Genomic DNA, 22106 nt, shown 5'->3' on the forward strand with positions numbered 1-22106 from the left:
TTACAGAAATCATGAGTCATAATGGACAATGTTTTATATGCAATGCTTTATTGACTTGTCACTTAAAATGTACAGTTCAACAAACAACCATTGAGAAGGAATAGAACGTCCCAAGGTGCATACACAGGTTCGTGTTAAAGTCCTGTGAAAAAGTACCGAGGTGCATACACAGGTTCACGTGAAGTTACTTAACTTTCTCTGAGTCTAAAAAGCATCTTTATCAGCGTGTATACCAACAGCATCCTCGCAGAACCCAGTAAATACATTCATCGTATCAAAATACCATGGTTCATTCCCTTGGTACTGACATGTCCAAGAGGAATGTGAAATGTAAACTCTGCAGGTTACATTCAAGCAAAACAAGTTTTCATATTCAAGTCTTAAAGTTCTGTACTTCATTCCTCATACATTTAAGTATTTATATATTTATTAGTTTATAAAAAAAAAAACCCCCAAAAAACTGCCAGTTGCGCCATTGCCACAACTAACCCTAGCAACAAAGAGGAGATGCAGATGTTTCCATGGCAACCTCCATCCCACCCCACGTGACCCGGGCCATAACGACCCTCCTCCCCTTATCCTTGTGCGTGTCCAGCACCACAGACCCAATGCTCCCGTACCATCTCTCGGTCTCCAGCCTCCAAAAACAGATCCGGGGGAACCGGCAGCCCCGCCTCCCGTTGCCGTGGTGCCGCGTCACCAGGAGGTGAAGAAGGGCCTCTTGCAGTGGAAGGTCTGGGTGAAGGCGTTGCTCAGCTGCACCACGCGGCCCTGGCCACCCCCCCGGCTGCGCTCCACCACCACCCGGGGCATCTGCACCAGCTGGATGGGGCTCTTGCCATCCTTCAGTGCCTGGGTGAGGTTTAGGATCTGTGCCAGGTGGCAGAGGTGGAGTCAGGATTCTGGAAGCTGCCTGTGTGTGTGTGTGTCTGTGTGTGTGTGTGTGTGGCAAGTTTAAAGAAGAACAAACAGCAGGATGGGTGAAACTCACCTGCCCCCTCATGACTGACATCTGCTTCTCGAACATGGCTTTGTCAAAACCCTTATCGGTCTGCAAACAGTGCGACATGCTGGATGAAACAACGCTCCTGCTGTTAGTGGGTGAGAGTGTTTAGGGCACACGAGCAGAGAACTAAAGCAGGACAGCGCAAGAACAATAGAGACGCTTCAGAAGTGTGTGAAAGGCAGACAGGAGCGGCTGGAGAAAACACACGCAGCAGAGTATGCAAAATGACACCCAAAGCAGACTTTAAACAGTAAAGTTGCTTTGTTAGAAGCAAGTGTAGGCAGTCACACAGCTGCTGTTAGCTAAACGTCCCCGGTGTGCTCCAACAGCTCGGTTACACAGACGGATGGACGAGGGAGTGAGAGGTGACGTGCAGTAACCTTGAACAGCTCGTAGAGGTCCTCACACAGGTCCTGTACAAAGTTCATGTCAGAGATGCGGGACAGCACTAGGTCCCTCGTCTCCAGGGAGACGGGCACTTTGGCCTGGGGCAGCCACGCCCAGTGGAACGGATCTGCATGCGCACACAGACACACACACACTTTACTCGGCATGCACAGCAGTCCAACACCACATGGAGGACTGATGGTGTGTGGGACTCACACGCTCTCCACTCGTCCGGGTGTTTAAAGGGGAAGGCCAGGCCGTTGTCTATAGCTGCGATCTGGATGACGCTTTCCTTAGGCTCACACCATTCAGAGCCCTGCTCAACAAGCCCAGAGAGATCTATTGCAAGTACTGAAATCAAGACTTCACTGGACATTTCAACATTATGACTGAGGAATCTGGTAACAATAGTACAAGCACCTGTAAATGCCTCATTTTTAATAACATGTCTACTTGCCCTGAGACCCAGAGAACAAGTCTAAAAATATTTAGTAATGGAAACTGTAGCAATAATAATAAAAAAAAAACCTTACAGATAAAACACAACGAGATATGCATTACCATGATTATAAAATTACTGTTTATACACATGTATACAAAAAGTCACAGTGAAAGGAACGTGTGTGTGTGTGTTTGTAGGGTGACACGGGGTTGTGTAGCACACCTTCTCCGACTGATCTTCACTTCCTGGTTTCTCATATTTAATCAGCCAGTTATCGTTTCCTCTGTCTGTGCGCACGCGCGCGCGCACACACACACACACACACACACACACACACACACACACACACACACACACACACACACACACACGACTTTAGGACCACATCAACAACAACCACCAGCCTCTGAAGACTAGTTCAGCAATGCTAACATGCCGACATGATTCACACACACTGAGGCTCTGCAAATGACCCATTCACACACAAGTCGGGGTGTGCATTAGTTCTACTGCTCCAACACTCTGATCTGAACCAGAGACACACAAGCAAGAACCACAGAACTACAAGCACATCATGGTTTAAGTGAACACGTAGTCCAGCGTGTGTGTACCCGTGTTCCTGATGACGTAGTCCAGCGTGTGTGTGTGTGTGTGTGTGCGTACCCGTGTTCCTGATGACGTAGTCCAGCGTGTGTGTGTGTGTGTGTGTGCGTACCCGTGTTCCTGATGACGTAGTCCAGCACCACGAGCCTCTCAAACTGAGACTGCAGCTGCTTCCTCGTATTCTCAGGAAGAGGCTCTGCCTCAAATTTCCTCAGCCAATAATCAGCCTCCTGATATCCCTCCACAAAGAGCTGGAAAGAGCCGACCTGCAGGACACGGAGGTGCACGTTACCCCGGCTACTACCAAACGCGTGCCTATTAATACGCCTTGGATCAGTCCTACTGCGTGGGGCGGGGGAGGGGCGAGATGGTCAGAGAACTAGTTGGGGCAGGAGAATGAATGCGAGATGGTGTGAGCACGCACACAAAAAGAAGCAGATCTGTCACAACCTCATTAAAGGCGTGTTCTCTACATGACACCTGGTGTTGAGACAGGGCATTGCGTTTACCACAGACGTACAGGTGACCCACCCCCCTCATCAATCTCCAGAACCACAGACATAAAGTAACAAACGCTACAGCAGTCCACCGAACCACCTCATCAGTGAGCGCTCACCTGGCCGCATGAAACACCGGCTATGGAAAATCGGGTCCAAATTTGAGCCGGTGTTTGCAGTGCAAGGATACAAGAGCCAAAACACACTTTAACATGAATGACTGTTCAAAACGTTATTCTACAATGCAAGAAGGTCCAAGAAATCCAAGGATGGGCCACATGTACAAATTTAGAAAACCCGGAACACTTATTTAAATGTGTGACCTTATAGGGCAATCAAAAAATCGCAACCGTAGCTAAAATACGGCACACCCACACACACACCCACCCAACCCACCAAGTGAACTGGGCTGGGAAACTAACCAGTCAGACATGGCGTAAGCTGAGAGCGCCTGACCGGGGCCTCACCTTGGGCGGCAAGCCCACCCGATGGAAACGACGCCCCACTTTGGGCACCTTCTCCAGGGCGTATTTCTTCCCCCGAGACTTGGCCCGGTCGATGGCGTTGTAGTGGAACGTCTCGCTGGCCAGAGACACGACCTGGACGGGGGAAACCGACAGAAAGGAAACAATGAAGTCGCTCACGTGTAAGCTGTGAGGACAGAAGACTTCATACCAGCAACTTGTCCCAAAGTCACAGACGATGTAACGCCTCTAACCGGGACCAGTGTAAAAATAACTTTGCATGCGTAGGTACTACTCATAAGTTTTCATTCCAAAAATCGTAACAAATGCACTGTAAATATTCCTGTTTGTTTACATCATCGTTCCAAAACTCTGCCACAGCAAACTAGATCAAACTAGAACCTCAAGGGTTAAAGGTGACTTCACGCTGGGTTTAAAAGGCCAGAGGACACGTGCGTGTTCACCGAGTATAGGGGGGAAAAACTCTTTACGTCTCGTCTTTCTGAACCACCCGCGAGCCCTGCACACTTCTGTAGGTCACTGCACTTTTACCACAACAGGCAGAAAGGTGGAGTTACTCCACCTGTCTGAGCTGCTGCACCCTGTACAAGAGGCAGAAAAATCTCACACACACACACCTTGGTTTTGGGCACGATGTCCAGGCCGAGCTTCCAGTCGACGAGCGAGGCAGCCGCCTCGGACAGGTAGCCCTGGTTGGGCACCAGGCAGCTGCGTCCGAAGCAGCAGGGGCAGCAGACCTTGTGAAAGTACTTGGTCCATTTGGGGTTCAGGTGGCCGTATGGCTCTTCTGACTTGGGCTTGAACACACCGATGATCTTCTGTGTGGCGGGAGGTCAGACGCGCGTCAAACAGCGCGTAGCTAAAAGGTGTAGTTTTAAAGCCAGAAGACCTGGCTTTCCAAACAGACACGCCCACAAACATACACGGCCAGCCCCCAACAGTCACTCCCCCTTACCCCTTTGGGGTCCTTGACAAAGTAACTCCCACTGGAGCCCTGCGAGATTCTCTCAGGGAAGACCCCTGCCTCCATCGCCTGCTCCGCCCGCTGCACAATCTCCCCAAAGTGGGGGTCCTCAGGAAAATGGTTAAAATCCCCGCTGTTGTTACCTACACACACACACACATATATACACACACACAAAATGTCACAGGTGTCCAATCCCCAGGCCTGAGCGGTCACAGGCAGCTAGTTCTCCAGTCTCCCTTCTCCAGGAAGTCAGGTGTAAGGACAAGCTAATTAACAGATCCATTAACTGCCAATTAACTGTGCAATTATCCAGCAGTCAAGTGTAAGGACAAGCTAATTAACAGATCCATTAACTGCCAACTAACTGTGCAATTATCCAGCAGTCAGGTGTAAGGACAAGCCAATTAACAGATCCTTTAGCTGCCAGTCATTACAAAATTCAGAACTGGATTTGACATATACGGCCAGAATTCCGTACCAGTGCTATGATGTGTAACGGACATGAAAACACACCATAAAGAAGTCACCAGAAACACAGTGGAGGAAAACTTCATGCTGCTGACTGGATAATCTGGGTGTGTTCATACCTTTGACTGAGATTTAAATTGAAACCTTAAGTTATAATACTTAAGTATTACACAACATTACATCAGTAGTAAAAAACACAGCACCAGAGCAGAACATGCCCAACAGCCAAGGATCTGATATCTAGCAGTACGTTCTGGGTCCTTGCGAGGGCGAGGCAGTCCGTGAGCAAGAAACACTGAACCGTGGGACCACAACTCAAACCATCAAAACAAATCATACTGGCTCCATACAAAAACGCCTTACAACCCAAACCAGCTGAGAGTGTGTGTGTCTAAGCGATGGTACAGTAGTATACCCTAAAGCAGAAGAGGCGTGTGAGGTACAGCAGTACACCCGTACACGTGTACACACCTGGGTGCAGAGAGCAGTCCCAGGTGCAGTGCTGGACGGGTTATCGCTTGTGTGTGTGTGTGTGTGTGTATATGTATATACATGCTCCTGGGTGCAGAGAGTAGTCTCAGATGCAATGCTGGACGGGTTATTGCTTGTGTGTGTGTGTGTGTGTGTGTGTGTGTATGTATATACACGCTCCTGGGTGCAGAGAGTAGTCTCAGATGCAGTGCTGGACGGGTTATTGCTTGTGTGTGTGTGTATATACACGTTCCTGGGTGCAGAGAGCAATCTCCGATGCAGTGCTGGACGGGTTATCGCTTGTGTGTGTGTATATACACGCTCCTGGGTGCAGAGAGCAATCCCAGATGCAGTGCTGGACGGGTTATCGCTTGTGTGTGTGTATATACACGCTCCTGGGTGCAGAGAGCAATCCCAGATGCAGTGCTGGACGGGTTATCGCTTGCTTACGTAACTCCCATGTTCTGCGTGCTAAGGGAACAAAACAAACGTGACCCATGTTACAAAACTTCCTGCAAACTCATTGCACACGAGATCCGCTGGGAGCGGTAAGACCGCTCGAGCGCGGTTAGCGCGTCTGACATTAGCGCCTGAATATGTGCGGTTTCCATGGAAACTAACCGGACCGTGCACCGTTTCCTTTGGAAACGCCAAATGCGATTGTGCGTTAACAGGCGCACGGGGAGACGAAACATCCTTATTGGAGGTCAGGCTAAGCCCAATTAAGGTGCGCGCGCGCGAGCGCAGCAGATCTTTGCCGCAGTGGATCTGAAAAACACATTTAAAATGATACGCCTCGCGCTGCTGTCTGACGTCAATTATGTGCAGTGCGAGGGGCGACGCGTGGGTCCAAGCGAGAACGCCCAGGTAGAGCAGGCTACAGAAACGACATGAGGTCTACATTAACCACACACACAGAGCGGAAAAACATCAACATCAGCAATCACGGAACAAAAATGGTCGCGTTGTAAAATGCAGCAGATAGGATGTGTGAACGTTAATGGGATTGTTTTATTTTGTTCAACCAAAAATGGGTTTCATGCGAGAATAGGCAGCAGGGAGTGAGCGTTTCGCGTATGAAAACGTGCGCCATGGGTGCGTGGAAACGCTCGGCCTAAGAGTAGCGGTGCAATCCGAGGAAGCGGCGCGCAAAGGAAGAAATGGAAAACGCACCGAAGCGGTGCATAACGTTTACTAGACGTTAACCGACAAGTTACGGTTGCACAGACGCGGTTTTACGGAGGGTGCTCTGCATAGCTGGCCGTGTGCGCGCGGCGTACAGGCCACGAATTCCGACCCATTTCATCAATTTCCCCAGAGCGCGCACGTGGTCCTCAGCGACGTCTCAAGCCCCCGGGCCAGACGGCAGAACGCGCACGGCTGCCCTGGATTACCCCACCGGTGTGACGTGGGGCGACATATAGCCTTTAGCGACATGGACAGAAGAGCAGCTCCATTTACAACCACACCCTTCAAATAGAAAGGCGCGCGAGAACGGGTGGGGGGGAAGCTCTGATGTCACGTCTGACCACTTGTGAAAGTTCACGCACGAACGCCATTCGTGAGAACATCAGTGAGGCTCGAGGTGCGATCTGAGCCGAACGAGTCTAACCTTGGCCCGAAAGCAAAGTGCAGCTCGGCGCCTGCGGCCAGTCCAGCCAGCGTGTGCCTGCTCAAAATAGTAGCCGGTCATTAATAATTACACAGCGGTCGCGCAGGACGTCCTGCAATCAGTTCGCACCGTGCCGAACGCTACAATTTAAAAGGACACCGAGTTCAAATGTGATTCTCACTCACGTTTAATTATTATTATTATTTTTTAAATGATTGTCTAAATGCGGCGCACTTCTCACCGGGTGAAGCCAAGTTGTCTTTATCAGACGAGGAACTGTGTCTGTTGCGCATCAGCCTCCGGTCTTTGCTGGCGCGAGGGGACTGGGTTCCGGTCAGTCCCGGCAGCAGCAGCGAGTCCTCGCCGCAGCCCTCCGCCTCGAGCTCCGTGAGAACGCTTTCCGTCGAGTCCGAGATCCGTACCGCGCCTCCGGGGTTCAACATCAGACCCAGGCTGGGTCCGGCTCGGTTCCTCCCCAGCCAAAGCGAAGGTTCCGCCAAGCTCAAGTCCGTCCCTGTCGGCGCTGGCTCCGGCGCGTTCTCGGAGGGCTCGCACTCTGCCATCATTACGAGCTGCAGGCTGATTCGATCACTTCTCGCGCACAAACGGACCGTTTCTTCCAACTCTACGTTCACTCAGCGCGTGAGTTTTACCGTGTAATCATTGTTTAGCCGTTCGTTCGTCCAAAACAAAAAACCGCTTCTGCGCTTTCACGCCTTACGTCCACATCAGGTCATGGACTTCCTGTTTTTAATGCGCGTGCGCCTTTCCTCCGTCCGTCTGACGTATTGCGTTGTCTAAAGGGTCACGCCCCTGTGTATGACGTATTGCGTTGTTTAAAGGGTCACGCCCGTTTATGACGTTTTGCGTTGTTTAAAGGGTCACGCCCGTTTATGACGTTTTGCGTTGTTTAAAGGGTCACGCCCCTGTTTATAGACGTATTGTGCTTTTTAAAAGGTCACGCCTCTTTTCATGTTGCAACATGGTTTTAGGCGAAAAAGAGAAACTCTCAGCTAATTGTTCATTTAGTAATGTTTTAAATGTTTCAATAATGTTCATCTTTTAAATGTTAATTTCCAGATGGGTTTTACATTTTTTGTCAACAATTTGTATACAATTAGCTGTCCTTTCCATTGATTAGACATATCTTAATAGTACTATAACACAAAATTAAGAGATCTTGCTGGCACACCTTTTCCCAAAAATAAATACATTTAAAATGTCACCTTCTTACCATAAGAGTTTGTGCACGAGGTGATTAAGACCACCATGGGGGTTTGTCTCAGATGTTTGAACATTCTACGTATTCATTACGAGGGGATGAATTACACTTGCGTTTTCCACAGTAGTGTTCTATAATGTTATCATCATATCACCAGACTTCAGAAATCTTAACCTGCACCCACTGACCTCTGTAAACCCCTGTGGAGCAGGCTTGGCTTTGGAGGTAAACCCCCGCAGAGAAGGCATGGTATGGAGGTAGCGTTGCGACTTCCTCTGGTCTTCCAGGAGACTAGCAAGCATTCAGAACTCATCACTTTGTTCCTTTTCTGAAACTACAAAAGTGCACAAATTTTTTTACTATGTGTACTAGTAATATCAGACCATGAAATATGACAGCGAAGAGCTCTCAGGAGTTCTAAAGACTAAATGCTGTAGTTATGAAAGAATGCAAAATCTGACTGCATAATGATTGATACTTTGGACTTTTCAGTTTGATCAGTTACACCCAGCTCTGCATTTACTGACAGTCTTGTATTAAAATTTACAATTAACACATGACAATCTGTTCAAAGTATCTGAAGTTGTACAACAAGACTACAGCAGTCTGACAAGTGTAAAAATAAGGTTAGACAGTTTATTTTTTAAATGAAAAACGTTTGCCAATAGCATTTCCTAATGTTCAAAAACTATAAAATATAAAAAAAAAAGTAAATGATGTGCAGTACAATTTCAGAATATAATTAGAATATCAGAAGAATTTACACATTCACAAAAACAAGCACCTGAAATTATTCCAGTTTGGCAACAGTTTTTCCCCAGTTCCACTTAGAACAAATGTTTTATTTGGCAAATTTACATTAACTGATGCAAGAATGAATTATGCAGTAACGTATATAAGAGTAAATATATATTAAATTGGCATAACTGTTCTTCCTTTCATTATTATTTTAGTGTCTTGAAGAGCAGGTTACCCGACTAGTAATGAGGACCCTGCTTTAGAAGTGTTAGTGCACGAATATCTGTAAACACATCCTTTTCTATCTTTTATCTAAGCGGGGTGGGGCGAACTGTCCGTCTAGTGAAACAGGACTTTAAAGCCAGTAACATTCAAGTCTTGCATCTCACGATGAACGACTGTGAAATCCCTCTGCTCCAAGCCTTCAAATCGTCCTCCCTTCAGCTGTCCTGGTAAGCACACCTGAAAGGTGTCCCTCCACAACGTCTCTGCCTGTTCTCACCTCCGCTGTCCGTCTGTCCTCCTGATGCACACCCCGTGCGTGCGTGTGGCCCATCTGGGACACGTGTCCTGAACCCTTCACGCACAGTTTGCGGGTCTTTGAATGAGGAGTTAAAAAAAGGGGGGGAAAGGGAGGAAGAAAGTTGCGTCGTTTCCATGGAGACCCACGGGTCAGTGTGCCGGATCACGAGCAGTCGTCAAATCTTCCAGAAGATTCTTTTCCTGTAAAGGACGTAGGAGATGAGGACCCATATGGACGTGGCCACCAGGTTCTGGATCAGGTGCTCGGCGTGCGACTGGCTGTCTCTCATCTTCCAGCGGAAGGGAAAGTAGCCCTCAAACACCTCATGGCCCACGTACACCAGGATGGAGTTCATCCCTTAGAACACAGAGGTCAAAAACATAAGGTCAGGGAGGTCCATTTGTGCGTTTTGCTATTTGGTTAACTCCATTAAAATGGAAGCAATTCTCTCATCTCCTTCACAAGCTTCTGGACAGCACAGTTAAGGTGTAAAAATAACATTATCTTGACCAGGCCAATCCAAGCCAAATTGTCTTGACCAGGCATTGTAACCCTGACTACACGGTGAAACTTAAATCTGAATTTCTTAATATCATAGCAGTAGTCAAACATATTTAATATACTCTTATGATTTTGTTTCTTTGACTGTTCACATCCACTGTCTGTTCAGATGGTCTTTCTTCGTGGTTCTCACAGTGGTTTGTATAAATTCACAACAGACCCGACGCCTACATGGTCTTGCAGACATGCTGTTGTGTGCGTCTCTGGCTCAGTTTTGGACAGCTTTGTCCACATAACCCAGCCAAAACAAACCTTCGTCTTCGGGGATCCACTTCCCGACACTTCTGACTGGTCTCTTTAAGGACTCTGTGGTTGTGGAGAGGACGGCAGACACTAGGGTACTGCAGAACGGCACCTGCCAGATGTGTGAGGGCGTGTCCAGCTGTGGCAGGTGTGCTCACCTGGGTAGACGAGGGGCGTGCCGCTCCACCATCTCCTCACGTCCACCACGTAGTACGCCACCAGCAGGAGCACGAAGGCAAAGCAGCTCAGCGTGGTCACATACGACAGAGACCTGCACCGGTAACACAGCCTGACCTTAAAACGCTTGTAAAACACACCGACCACAGAACGCTTGTCAAACACAGATAACTTTAGACTCATGAACAAACAAAAAAAAGCATCCTAAATGATTTAAATACTAAATTAATATAAAAGGTCACAATAACTGGGGTGGTTATCAAATTGCGTTATTCCAGTGAACGACGGCTGTGGTCGTTGTAGTAGTGAGACCACCATTTCATTGGTATTTATTCCTGAGTGTGAGTGAGTGTGGCTGGGCATGGCTTACCACAGGTTCTTGTTAATGGGGATGTAGCCGTGGTTTGTGGAGCATTTGGTCAGAATGGCAGAGATGACCCCCTACAGGGAGAAGAACAACACTCACTACAGGGACTAAGACACCACAGCACCGGTGTGATTCTTCCAACCATGACGGCTCACTGTCTACTTCATCTTTAGGCCCAGTGCGGTAGCGAGTGCACATAACGGCCAGCTGGGGGCGCCCTTTCCCTTCCTTATGTTTGTATTTCTTTGATAATGGAATTTCAAATGCCTCATTACAGATTGCGAACGCACACAAGTTACATGACATTTGAAAAATCATTCTGGAAACCTCTGTTTAATCCAGTTACATTTACATTTTCCAATTTGCATTTACATTTAAATGAAGCCAATCACCAAGCATCAAAATCTGGCAGGCGCGAATGTCATTAATGAGGTTCCATTTTCATTCGGAGCCAAAACTTGCGTACCAGACGGGGACATTTACATTCAAATACATAAATCCACCATCGTTTTACATATTTTCATTGGAATTTGATACGTTTCCATGACTACAGTCACTACAATAATACTCACCAGAACAAATCCCCATATGAGGAAACGCATTATTATCCGTCTGTGCTGGTCCCGGTAGTGAAGAAGAATCTTTCCAGCCTAAACACACACCTGACAATTCAGTCATACTGGAACAGTTTCTATGCACTGTGTGTCCTGACCTGTCCAAACTGTGTCACACAAGGGGTGTCTTATGCCTATTGCAGCCTTACACAGTACAGAGACACTCTACAAGAGGAGGAGACTCAGAACAATAATGTTAGTGATCGACTACTCTGGTCTGACCTGGAGGCCCAAGAATGCCATCAGTACAGAGTTAATACTGCCAAGAATTCCCTCTGGATCATAGGGCACTATGGTCTGGTACACCACCTGAGAGAGAGAGAGAGCGAGAGAGAGTTGTAATCTCAGGTCTCTGAAGTGTCTGAACGACACCTGCAGTGTTTCTCTTGTCCTGTGGTTCAAAAGGTCACAGGTTCAACCCCAGAGAACAGCTGCTGCCGTCACTGTAGCTGTAGCTGGTCGCGTGCGTGCGTGCGAGCGAGCGTGCGTGCCCGTGAGGAAGGGGTCTGGTAAATATGACTCTCTCCAAGCAGCCAGCGGTCGATGTAGCCTGCAGCCCCTCCAGTGCAGTTAGGGTGAAGGCCAACGTCCCCGATGCCACCAGGGCCCAAATACCCTCTGAGGACACACACACACACACACACACACACACACACACACACACACACACACGTATTTGCATGTTTTATTTTATTTTCTCTCATGTACGGGAGGTTTGATAGTAAATTCATGTTTCTGCAGATTCGTGGAGACGAATGTGTGAAATGGAGGCGTTTCCGCGGGAACGTCCCAGTTCTTCTTTCTGTTGGTAAAAAGCTCATTTGAGTGAGAACAGGAATGATTAGTCCACGTCCCTGGACCCCACACCCCTGTCTCCTGTGTGTGTGTGTGTGTGTCAAGTTCTGGTAGGTTCTGGTCCAACTGGTTGCGTTCAAAACATCTGATCTGTGTCCAAGCACAACACACACACACACACACACACACACACACACACACACACACACACACACACACTTGCCTTCCTGACCTGAGTTTAACCCTCATTAAGACGTCGCCCCCATACCTCGGGCAACCGGGCACAGGCAGCAAGAAGGTCAGACACAGCCAGAGCGTTTCCATGACGACCACAAGTGCCCACACAGGCCAGCAGAAGAGGATGTCGTGCACGGTGTACCACCAGGTCTCCTACAGGGGCAGATTCACTTCAGAACACACACCACGTCTGCGTGGGCGGGGCTCGGAGTCTGTGTGGCCCCGGGGGGGCTGGCTCACTCACTGTAGGTGTGGAGGCCGGACGGAGGCGGGACACCAAGACGTCCATCACAGCTACGACCAGGTAGGTGAAGGCCAGACGCTGCAGTACGCCAGGGATACGCAAGGAGTCCCAGGACACTGCAGAGAGACACACACACGCACAATTATTTAAATCCATCCATCACTTGAAGTCACATGAGTGTGACAGGGACTCACATTGCCCAGCACAGTAGTTGGGGTTGATGATGAAGACTCCGATGAGGAAGAGCTGAACACTCCTCCAGCAGATCTTCCACAGAAGATGGGAACACCTGGCACCCCGATGAAGAGCGCCACTCACGGAGAGAGAGACGGACGTACCCATGATGAAGACAAACCTGTAGGAGAGACGGACGCACACAAACTGCACTCTCAGATCACAACGCCTCATGTGCTTACGTTAGCGATGATTTTATACACAGACAATAAACATGTTTGTTTGAAGACAGGGTCACATGACCTTACCAGGGGAAGACCAGGTCAGCGACAGTCAGTCCTGCGGAGGAAACGCATCACAGTCACACTCAAAGCTTGCATATGCAGCCCACATGAAACATCTCCAACAAATCAGAGAGGCCAAATCTGACCTGAGAACAGTCTGAGACTCACCGTTCCAGCTTTCGTGTCTGAAGAACCAGTAGCGTCCCCCTCCGTAGTTCACAAACACCATGACAACCAGGGCCAGCCTAGTGGGCACAGCAGCACGGGCACATTCCGAACAATCAGACACCCGCCCCACACATACGCTTCCGACCAATCAGACACACCATCACCCACAGACACTTCCAACGCTACGACCAGACAACCCAGTCTAACGTCACTACTTCACAACCTTCAGAAACATTCTTAACAACATTTACACATGACAAACGCAGAGGGAAAGTTTTACGTGACGCAGTTTGTAACGGGGGTGACGGCGCAGGTCCAGAGCCTGTAACGGGGGGGTGATGGCATGCGCTCTGGTGTAGAAACACACACTGACAGACACATCAAGAGTCAGGAAGGTCTGTCTAACTGGTATGAGAGAGAGAGAGAGAGAGATCCCTCACCCTCGGAAGGTGTCTAGAGAGTGAAGTCTTCGTCCAGAGCTGGTAGGGATGTTCACCTCAGTCAAGGACTCCTCACTCCGCCCGGGGGTACCGAGTTCCTACCACACACACGACAAAATGCATATATGAGCCAACACTAATGAAGCTGAATAAGCAATATGAAAAATCAAAAATAGGATGTGGGTGTGGTTAAACATGGAAGTATGAAGAAACTTAAAAAGCTGGATATAGCATATAGGATAGAGAGTGTAAGTGCCAAACCCCAAATGAATGAATGAATGAATGAATGATGAAAGTGTGAATGAAATGATGAATACAGAAAGTCTCTCACGGAGTTGATGAGTCTATCAGCCTCCAGGGTGCTCCCAAACCGATGGAGGAAGTTCCTCACAGAGTCCAGCCTGCAGGGAGAGACAAACAACCAAACACACACACACACACACAGTGACTCCTCCAACAACCCACTTTACTATCATTTTTTGTTTATGGGAGTAGAACCCCCACACCTCTCGCTCCAACCCCGTTACCCTCCAGAACCCCTGCAACCCCCTCCCCCTCGGGGGGGGGCGGTTCTTACCCCATGACAGTGTTCCAAATGGCAGCCAGCACATAGAAACCAGCAAACGTGATGAAAGCCAGCAGGATGGCTGAAAAAAGACAGAAATGTCTCAGACGTGTGTGTGTGTACGCAGGTGTTTTGCTGCAGAAGCTCAATTTTGATGTTATATAATGATGTTGTTTAGCATAATACGATGCATGTGACGAAAGGTAAAAACTAACCCTAGATAAACAGTTACCTTTTTTAATATAGAATTTCTCTCATTATATAAGCACTTTGCTCACACAGTTGATGAAGGATCTGTTTCTCTGTCTGAAACGTTCTGTTTCTGTGGAAACTGTACTTTACTACAAATGTTGACTATCTCTACATCTCTCACAGTACAGTACAGTTACTCACCTAGCGAGATTATATATATAGTGACACAGACATACACATACACAGAACTTTGACAACATCGCGTCATTTGTGCAAGCTGATGAAGGCAACTGCCCTTTGATGAGGACGCCGCCGTTTCCAGCACACAGCCAGACTCACGCAGGTAGCTGTTCACCGGCTCCGTCTCCGTGATCATGGTGCAGTTGGCCTGGGCGGGGTCATTCAGACTCTTCACCCACAGAGAATAGTTCCCGTGTTCCCCAAAGTGGAAATGCACTCTGCCGTAGGGTGTAAGGAAGAAGGGGCAAACGTGGGTTAGTCTCCAGCGCTTCGTGCTGTCGGCTGGAGAACGAAGTTACAGGGAACCTGCAGCAGCACGCCACGATACACAAACGGGTGCACACACACGCGCGCACACACACACACACACACACACACACACACACACACACGCCGTGCCGGATACCTGCAGAGCTCGGAGTTCCCTGGGGTGCTGTTTAGCTGCAGGGTAAGCGCGTGCTGGGTGCCCACGGTGAAGCTCGCCGTGGTCGGTACGCCTGGCCCCGGGGCGGCGGGCACGAGTCCCACGGGCTGCGGCAAACACTGGGGTAGAAAGAGCACGCACGCTAGCCACGAGAAAAGCGTAGCAGCGATAACCATGGCAACAGAGAGAGGCGTGCGGGGCGGCCACCTGATAGCAGCGGTCGGAGAGCGCCGACAGCAACAGGTCCGTGTCCACTTCGTTCATCACGGAAACGGCCGCCTCGTCCATCTTCAGCGCGGGAGCCCTGCGCCGGGCTCGGGAGGCTGAGGGGCAAAATCACGTCTTTAAGACCCGTTTGAACGTAAAGAAGGCTCGCGCCAACGCACCTTTCCGGTGGATGGATTGACGTCAAACATCAGCGCGCTGGCTGGTTCGCTCGGTTACAGAACGGATTATCTTTCAGGGTTTGTTTTGACAAGAATACCGTAAATATCAAAACCCTTTTTTTTTCGGCATAGGGAGACTCAGTTTACGTCATCCGGCCACCCGTCACGTTCTCCTGGAGTGTGGGGCACGTGACGCCACCGCACTCGCCCCTTCCTCGGCGTTCTTCCAGAAGCGCGTAGGAAAAGCTGCACAAACCGTTAGCACGCTAAATAACCACACCGCGTTTCAATATTGAGATCAACATCAATGACGCTTCGCTAGCTAGAAAGTGTGTGTGTGTGTGTGTGTAATCTTTGCTAGAGGGTGGGGCACCGTGATTCACAGCTCTCTCACTCACACACAGCCAACGTTAGTTACTTACACGGGCCATCTGCGGTGAGAGGTGCTACGCAGACGCCCAGTAGTACCACCAGCACGGCCGGAAGAATCGAGCGGTGCTGTGTTGGAGAGGCCATGTCCTCAGCTACCTGCACCTTCTCCCGGTTTTCCTCCGTAGATTCCAGTGTTTTCCCTTTCTCGTGACAGGCGCGTCCGACTCCTCCCTCAGTAGTGGAAGCGACGAGGGACAATCGGCACAGCGCCTGACAACACCCCGAAGACTACTGCGGTTCTGCAGCACTGATATACTGATGTTTTAGACGGCAGCATAAAACTGTTTAATCAAATGTTTATGACTATGCAAACTTTTGCTGTCTGCTTTAAAATGTTAAGATGACCCTGAATATCGCTGTGAGGAAAAGGATCACGTTTATCTAGTGTAGTGTCCGAAAATAACGAACACCACGCGAGTGGCCAAGAAAGAACCGAACGAGAGTTCAAACAGATTTATTCGAAATTAAATGACAGCAGTGCTAATTTACGGGATTGGATGTGTGTGTCATAGACAGGCATGGCAGGTAGTAAGCTTTGTTACTGTGTGTGTGTTTGTATCATAGATAGTAATGTAGGCTACTAACTGCCATGCCTGTGTGTGTGCACGTGTGTCATAGACAGTAATGTAGGCTATTACCTGCCATGCCTGTGTGTGTGTGTGTGTGTGTGTGTGTGTTTGTGTGTCATAGACAGTAATGTAGGCTACTACCTGCCATGCCTGTGTGTGTGTTTGTGTGTGTGTGTGTTTGTGTGTCATAGACAGTAATGTAGGCTACTACCTGCCATGCCTGTGTGTGTGTGTGTGTGTGTGTGTGTGTGTGTGTGTGTTTGTGTGTCATAGACAGTAATGTAGGCTACTACCTGCCATGCCTGTGTGTGTGTGTGTGTGTTTGTGTGTCATAGACAGTAATGTAGGCTACTACCTGCCACGCCTGTGTGTGTGTGTGTGTGTGTGTGTGTGTGTGTGTGTGTTTGTGTGTCATAGACAGTAATGTAGGCTACTACCTGCCATGCCTGTGTGTGTGTGTGTGTGTGTGTGTGTGTTTGTGTGTCATAGACAGTAATGTAGGCTACTACCTGCCATGCCTGTGTGTGTGTGTGTTTGTGTGTCATAGACAGTAATGTAGCCTACTACCTGCCATGCCTGTGTGTGTGTGTGTGTGTGTGTTTGTGTGTCATAGACAGTAATGTAGGCTACTACCTGCCATGCCTGTGTGTGTGTGTGTGTGTGTGTGTGTGTGTGTGTATGTGTGTGTGTGTGTGTTTGTGTATCATAGACAGTAATGTAGGCTACTACCTGCCATGCCTGTGTGTGTGTGTGTGTTTGTGTGTCATAGACAGTAATGTAGGCTACTACCTGCCATGCCTGTGTGTGTGTGTGTGTGTGTGTGTGTTTGTGTATCATAGACAGTAATGTAGGCTACTACCTGCCATGCCTGTGTGTGTGTGTGTGTGTGTGTGTGTGTGTGTGTGTGTGTGTGTTTGTGTGTCATAGACAGTAATGTAGGCTACTACCTGCCATGCCTGTGTGTGTGTGTGTGTGTGTGTGTGTGTGTGTGTGTGTGTGTGTGTGTGTGTGTGTGTGTGTGGTTGTGTGTCATAGACAGTAATGTAGGCTACTACCTGCCATGCCTGTATGTGTGTGTGTGTTTGTGTGTCATAGACAGTAATGTAGGCTACTACCTGCCATGCCTGTGTGTGTGTGTGTGTGTGTGTGTGTGTGTGTGTGTTTGTGTGTCATAGACAGTAATGTAGGCTACTACCTGCCATGCCTGTGTGTGTGTGTGTGTGTGTGTGTGTGTGTGTGTGTTTGTGTGTCATAGACAGTAATGTAGGCTACTACCTGCCATGCCTGTGTGTGTGTGTGTGTGTTTGTGTGTCATAGACAGTAATGTAGGCTACTACCTGCCATGCCTGTGTGTTTTAATGGTCAGTACAAGAAGGGCAGTCGATCCTGGGGGTTAGTTGAGAGTTTCTGTGTTTGTCATGTTTTAGGAAATAATGCTGCTTTTTCTTGCACGCTTTAGATGTTACTGAAACGGACACTACAAGGAAGTCCCTTCTGCTCCTTTTCTGTTAGTTTAGATGCTTTGACTGAAAGTGACTGGCAAAAAAATCCAGAAAATGAAATCTCTGTGACACGATGTGATGAGAAGCAGGAACGTGTACACTTGATGTGCAGCACATTAGATATCTTGAATCTCTCTCTCTCTCTCTCTCTCTCTCTCTCTAACTATTTTTAGCCAAAACATTTTGTGGACAATTAAACATTTTTTTAAAAATTCACAAGATGTCTCAGTGTATCTTTGGACAAAGACAGCCAGGGATGATGTGCTCACTGATCAGGACACCAGGCCGGGTAGCAGGACACAACCCCAAGATACTAGGTCAGGTAGCAGGACACCAGGCGGGGGAACAGGACACACCCCCAGGACACCAGGCCGGGGAGCAGGACACACCCCCAGGACACCAGGCCGGGGAGCAGGACACACCCCCAGGACACCAGGCGGGGGAGCAGGACACACCCCCAGGACACCAGGCGGGGGAGCAGGACACACCCCCAGAGCAGGAGAAACAGTGACGCATTCTACTGATGCTTTCATAACCCTCAAACGTGATAACAATTCAAAGGACACTTTTGCACCACGGTTAGATTCCACCCCAATATTAACGCGCCTTCGCTGGCTTCCATCAGGGAATATCCCTGACACTGCCTTAAGAGCTGTTAATATCAGCACAAGTGAAAGATATTGGATGACCCCCTAAAGGCGGCAAGAACTGAGTGAACGTTCCTCGACGTGTGGAGAGCAGAACATGCCCAGGAGGCTTTGCAGTCTGATGCAAACCAGTGAAAATGTTCTGCAAGCATGTGGCATAGAGTAGATGAAGTCTGGATAGAGTCTCTGTTTTTCATGGCCATACGTGGAAAGATTGATCCGGAAATGTGTCTGGACTACACCTAAAACCCTGCAGTGTTACACGAAGGCAGGGGTTATTTTTAATGAGCTGGAAACATGAGAGGGAGAATTTGTGAAATTTGGCCCAGAAGTGCTCTGTTTTTATTCTGATTGTATTTTTCTCCTAAAGGATCTGTTGTGACATTTTCTTGTTTCAGTTGTTTTTTTTTTTACCTTTACTGGGTGATAGACTTACATGCCACACACCGAACACGTGCCAAACACATGCCAAACATGCCACACACACACTGAACTGTTAGCCCAGGTAATGTGATATAATTTTTATACATTTAAATTTAGCTCAAAACAAAAATCTTTAGTTAGCAATGTCTTGCAAATTTTGTGACAAGACACTGCAATGTGCCATTTTAATTATTTTAATTAATTAGTCTCATTTTCCAGGTTTTTAAAAAAAACTCTTGCTGTGGAGTTGATATGAAGCCCCAAACACTAAAAGCAATTTAGTGTACACAGTCAGCTCATTGTTTGCACCCTGTAATGTGATTCACTGTCAATTGTTTAGAAGCCCTGTTTATCCTCAGAAAGATACAACTAAAGTTTTTGTGTGAGAGAATGTGTTTGGACATCACGTCTGTCAAGTTATCCTGGAACCTGAAGCACTTTGCAGATCTTCAGATGTATATCTGTATGCGTGTATGCATGTGTGTGTATATACGTATGTGTGTATGTGTATGTATGTGTGTGTAATGGTGTGTATGCATGTGTAATGGTCTGTGTGTATGTATGTATGTATGTGTGTGTAATGGTGTGTATGTATGTGTAATGGTCTGTGTGTATGTATGTATGTATGTATGTGTGTATGTGTATATATGTATGTATGTGTGTGTAATGGTGTGTATGTATGTGTAATGGTCTGTGTGTATGTATGTATGTATGTATGTGTGTAATGGTGTGTATGTATGTGTAATGGTCTGTGTGTATGTATGTATGTATGTATGTATGTGTGTAATGGTGTGTATGCATGCATGTATGTGTGTGTGTATGTATGTATGTATTTATTTATTTATGATTGTATGTATGTATGTATGTATAATGGTGTGTATGTATGTATGTATGTATAATGGTGTGTATGTATGTATAATGGTGTGTATGTATGTATGTATGTATAATGGTGTGTATGTATGTATGTATGTATGTATAATGGTGTGTATGTATGTATGTATGTATGTATTTATTTATTTATGATTGTATGTATGTATGTATGTATGTATGTGTGTATAATGGGTGTATGTATGTATGTATGTATGTATAATAGTGCGTATGTATATATGTACATATGTAGGTGTAAATGGTGAGTGCGCATGGTCGGAGTAGTCAAGAGGCGGGGCAAGAGTAGCCAGAACTTTAGGGAGTAAACTTTTTTATAACAGAAATAATATTTACTTCAGAATCCCTTGTGTACAGCTCTCCCAGGTATCCAAGTGTAAAAAAAAGAGTAATTGTGTGGGTTACTCCACTTCTAACCTGACCTGTCTCTGCAGAATCCATGTCTGGTCCTCAGTCAGACTGATCCTCTGAGTTAAAGACCACTATGGTCTTACTGCTCACCTCTGGAGCATTCCACGCACCGTGCAGGTTCGCCAACTTGCAGAATCGATTTATTGCTTCCCCTCACCCCAAAAAATATAAAAAAAACGTCATAATTATACGTTTAAAGGGTATTCTAACGTAGGTGTCAGTAACGTATGTGTACACCGCAGTATACGAAGCACTTAGCATTAATCACATAACAGTTTTTCCCATTTTGGTTTCATTTTTCGGTGTTTTGTGTCCACGTCGATGGTCTCGCACACTCCTTTGTCGTGGGGGATGGTTCCACTACACAGGCACATGTTCTTGCTTTGGACCCCCTTCTCTGTCAACCATTGTCATGTTATGTCATGTCGTGTTATGTCATGTCCCGGGACATTATGAGGTAAGTATATATTTTTTTCTTTGTTTGTCTCACTGTCTGTAAGTTAGGGTGAGGTGCAGGTGATGGCGAATTGATTAGGGTTGTCATCACAGTTTGTATGTATGTGTGTATGTATGTATATGTATATGTGTATGTATTATATGTATGTGTGTGTGTGTGTGTGTGTGTGTGTAATATAATATATATAAATAAATTACACACACACACACACACACACGCTACCTAGCCAAAAAAAAGGTCACCACCTGGATTTAACTAAGCAAACAGGTAAGAGCCTCCCATTGGATAATTACTGCATGGGTGATTATGTTTCAGCTGGTAACAAGTTATTTAACCTTAACTGATGCAGTGAGTAGCTTCTCATTTGTTAAACAACCATGTTTAAAGACATATCCTGTGGTCGTGGAAAAGATGTTAATCTGTTTCGGAAGGGTCAAATTATTGGCATGCATCAAGCAGAGAAAACATCTAAGGAGATTGCTGAAACTACTAAAATCAGGTTAAGAACTGTCCAACGCATTATTAAAAAGTGGAAGGACAGTGGGGAAACATCATCCTCGAGGAAGGAATGTGGTGGGGGAAAAAATCTTTAATGATCGTGATCCACGATCACTTAAACGTGTGGTGAAATCAAATTGTAGAAAAACAACAGTAGAACTCAGGGATATGTTTAATAGTGAAAGTAAGAGCATTTCCACACGCACAATGTGAAGGGAACTCAAGGGATTGGGACTAAACAGCTGTGTAGCTTTAAGAAAACGACTTGTCAGTGAGGTTAACCGGCAAAAACGAATCCAATTTGCTAGGGAGCATAAAGATTGGACTCTGGAGCAATAGAAGAAGGTCATGTGGTCTGATGAGTCTAGATTTACCCTGTTCCAGAGTCATGGGCGCATCAGGGTAAGAAGAGATTGCTGAAGTGAAGCACCCATCATGCCTAGTGCCTACTGTACAAGCATGTGGGAGCAGTGCTATGATCTGGGGTTGCTGCAGTTAGTCAGGTCTAGGTTCAGCAACATTATGTGCCCAAAGAATGAGGTCAGCTGACTACCTGAATATACTGAACGACCAGGTTATTCCATCAATGGATTTTTTCTTCCCTGATGGCACGAGCATATTCCAAGATCACAATGCCAGGATTCATTGGGCTCAAATTGTGAAACAGTGGTTCACGGAGCATGAGACATGCATCACACATGGATTGTCCAGACCTGATCCCCTTTGAGAATCTTTGGGATGTACTGGAGA

The 22106-nt window shown here is 47.3% G+C and overlaps 2 protein-coding genes across 2 annotated transcripts; both read right to left on the reverse strand.

Annotated features, from left to right (window-relative positions):
* Positions 1–26: 26 nt before the first annotated feature.
* Positions 27–7699, reverse strand: pi4k2b (phosphatidylinositol 4-kinase type 2 beta). Its single transcript, XM_027031977.2, has 10 exons — positions 7180–7699; positions 4376–4527; positions 4038–4238; positions 3403–3534; positions 2551–2704; positions 2058–2122; positions 1610–1709; positions 1387–1520; positions 992–1051; positions 27–870 (listed from the first exon to the last, which is right to left on the reverse strand). The coding sequence occupies exons 1-10, from the start codon at positions 7502–7504 to the stop codon at positions 697–699; spliced, it is 1497 nt and encodes a 498-aa protein (XP_026887778.2). The 5' UTR covers positions 7505–7699; the 3' UTR covers positions 27–696.
* A 1077-nt stretch (positions 7700–8776) lies between these two features.
* Positions 8777–16192, reverse strand: hgsnat (heparan-alpha-glucosaminide N-acetyltransferase). The gene is made up of 18 exons (XM_027031978.2): positions 15955–16192; positions 15354–15469; positions 15129–15265; positions 14822–14940; positions 14303–14372; positions 14057–14126; positions 13726–13823; positions 13286–13362; positions 13142–13172; positions 12854–13014; positions 12660–12775; positions 12447–12568; positions 11875–12001; positions 11606–11692; positions 11342–11419; positions 10773–10843; positions 10384–10496; positions 8777–9778 (listed from the first exon to the last, which is right to left on the reverse strand). Exons 1-18 carry the CDS (start codon positions 16046–16048, stop codon positions 9597–9599), a joined length of 1869 nt encoding a protein of 622 aa, XP_026887779.2. The 5' UTR covers positions 16049–16192; the 3' UTR covers positions 8777–9596.
* Positions 16193–22106: the final 5914 nt, after the last annotated feature.

This window comes from Electrophorus electricus, chromosome 9 (genome assembly GCF_013358815.1).
Source record: "Electrophorus electricus isolate fEleEle1 chromosome 9, fEleEle1.pri, whole genome shotgun sequence".
In the NCBI taxonomy this organism is placed as follows: Eukaryota; Metazoa; Chordata; class Actinopteri; order Gymnotiformes; family Gymnotidae; genus Electrophorus; species Electrophorus electricus.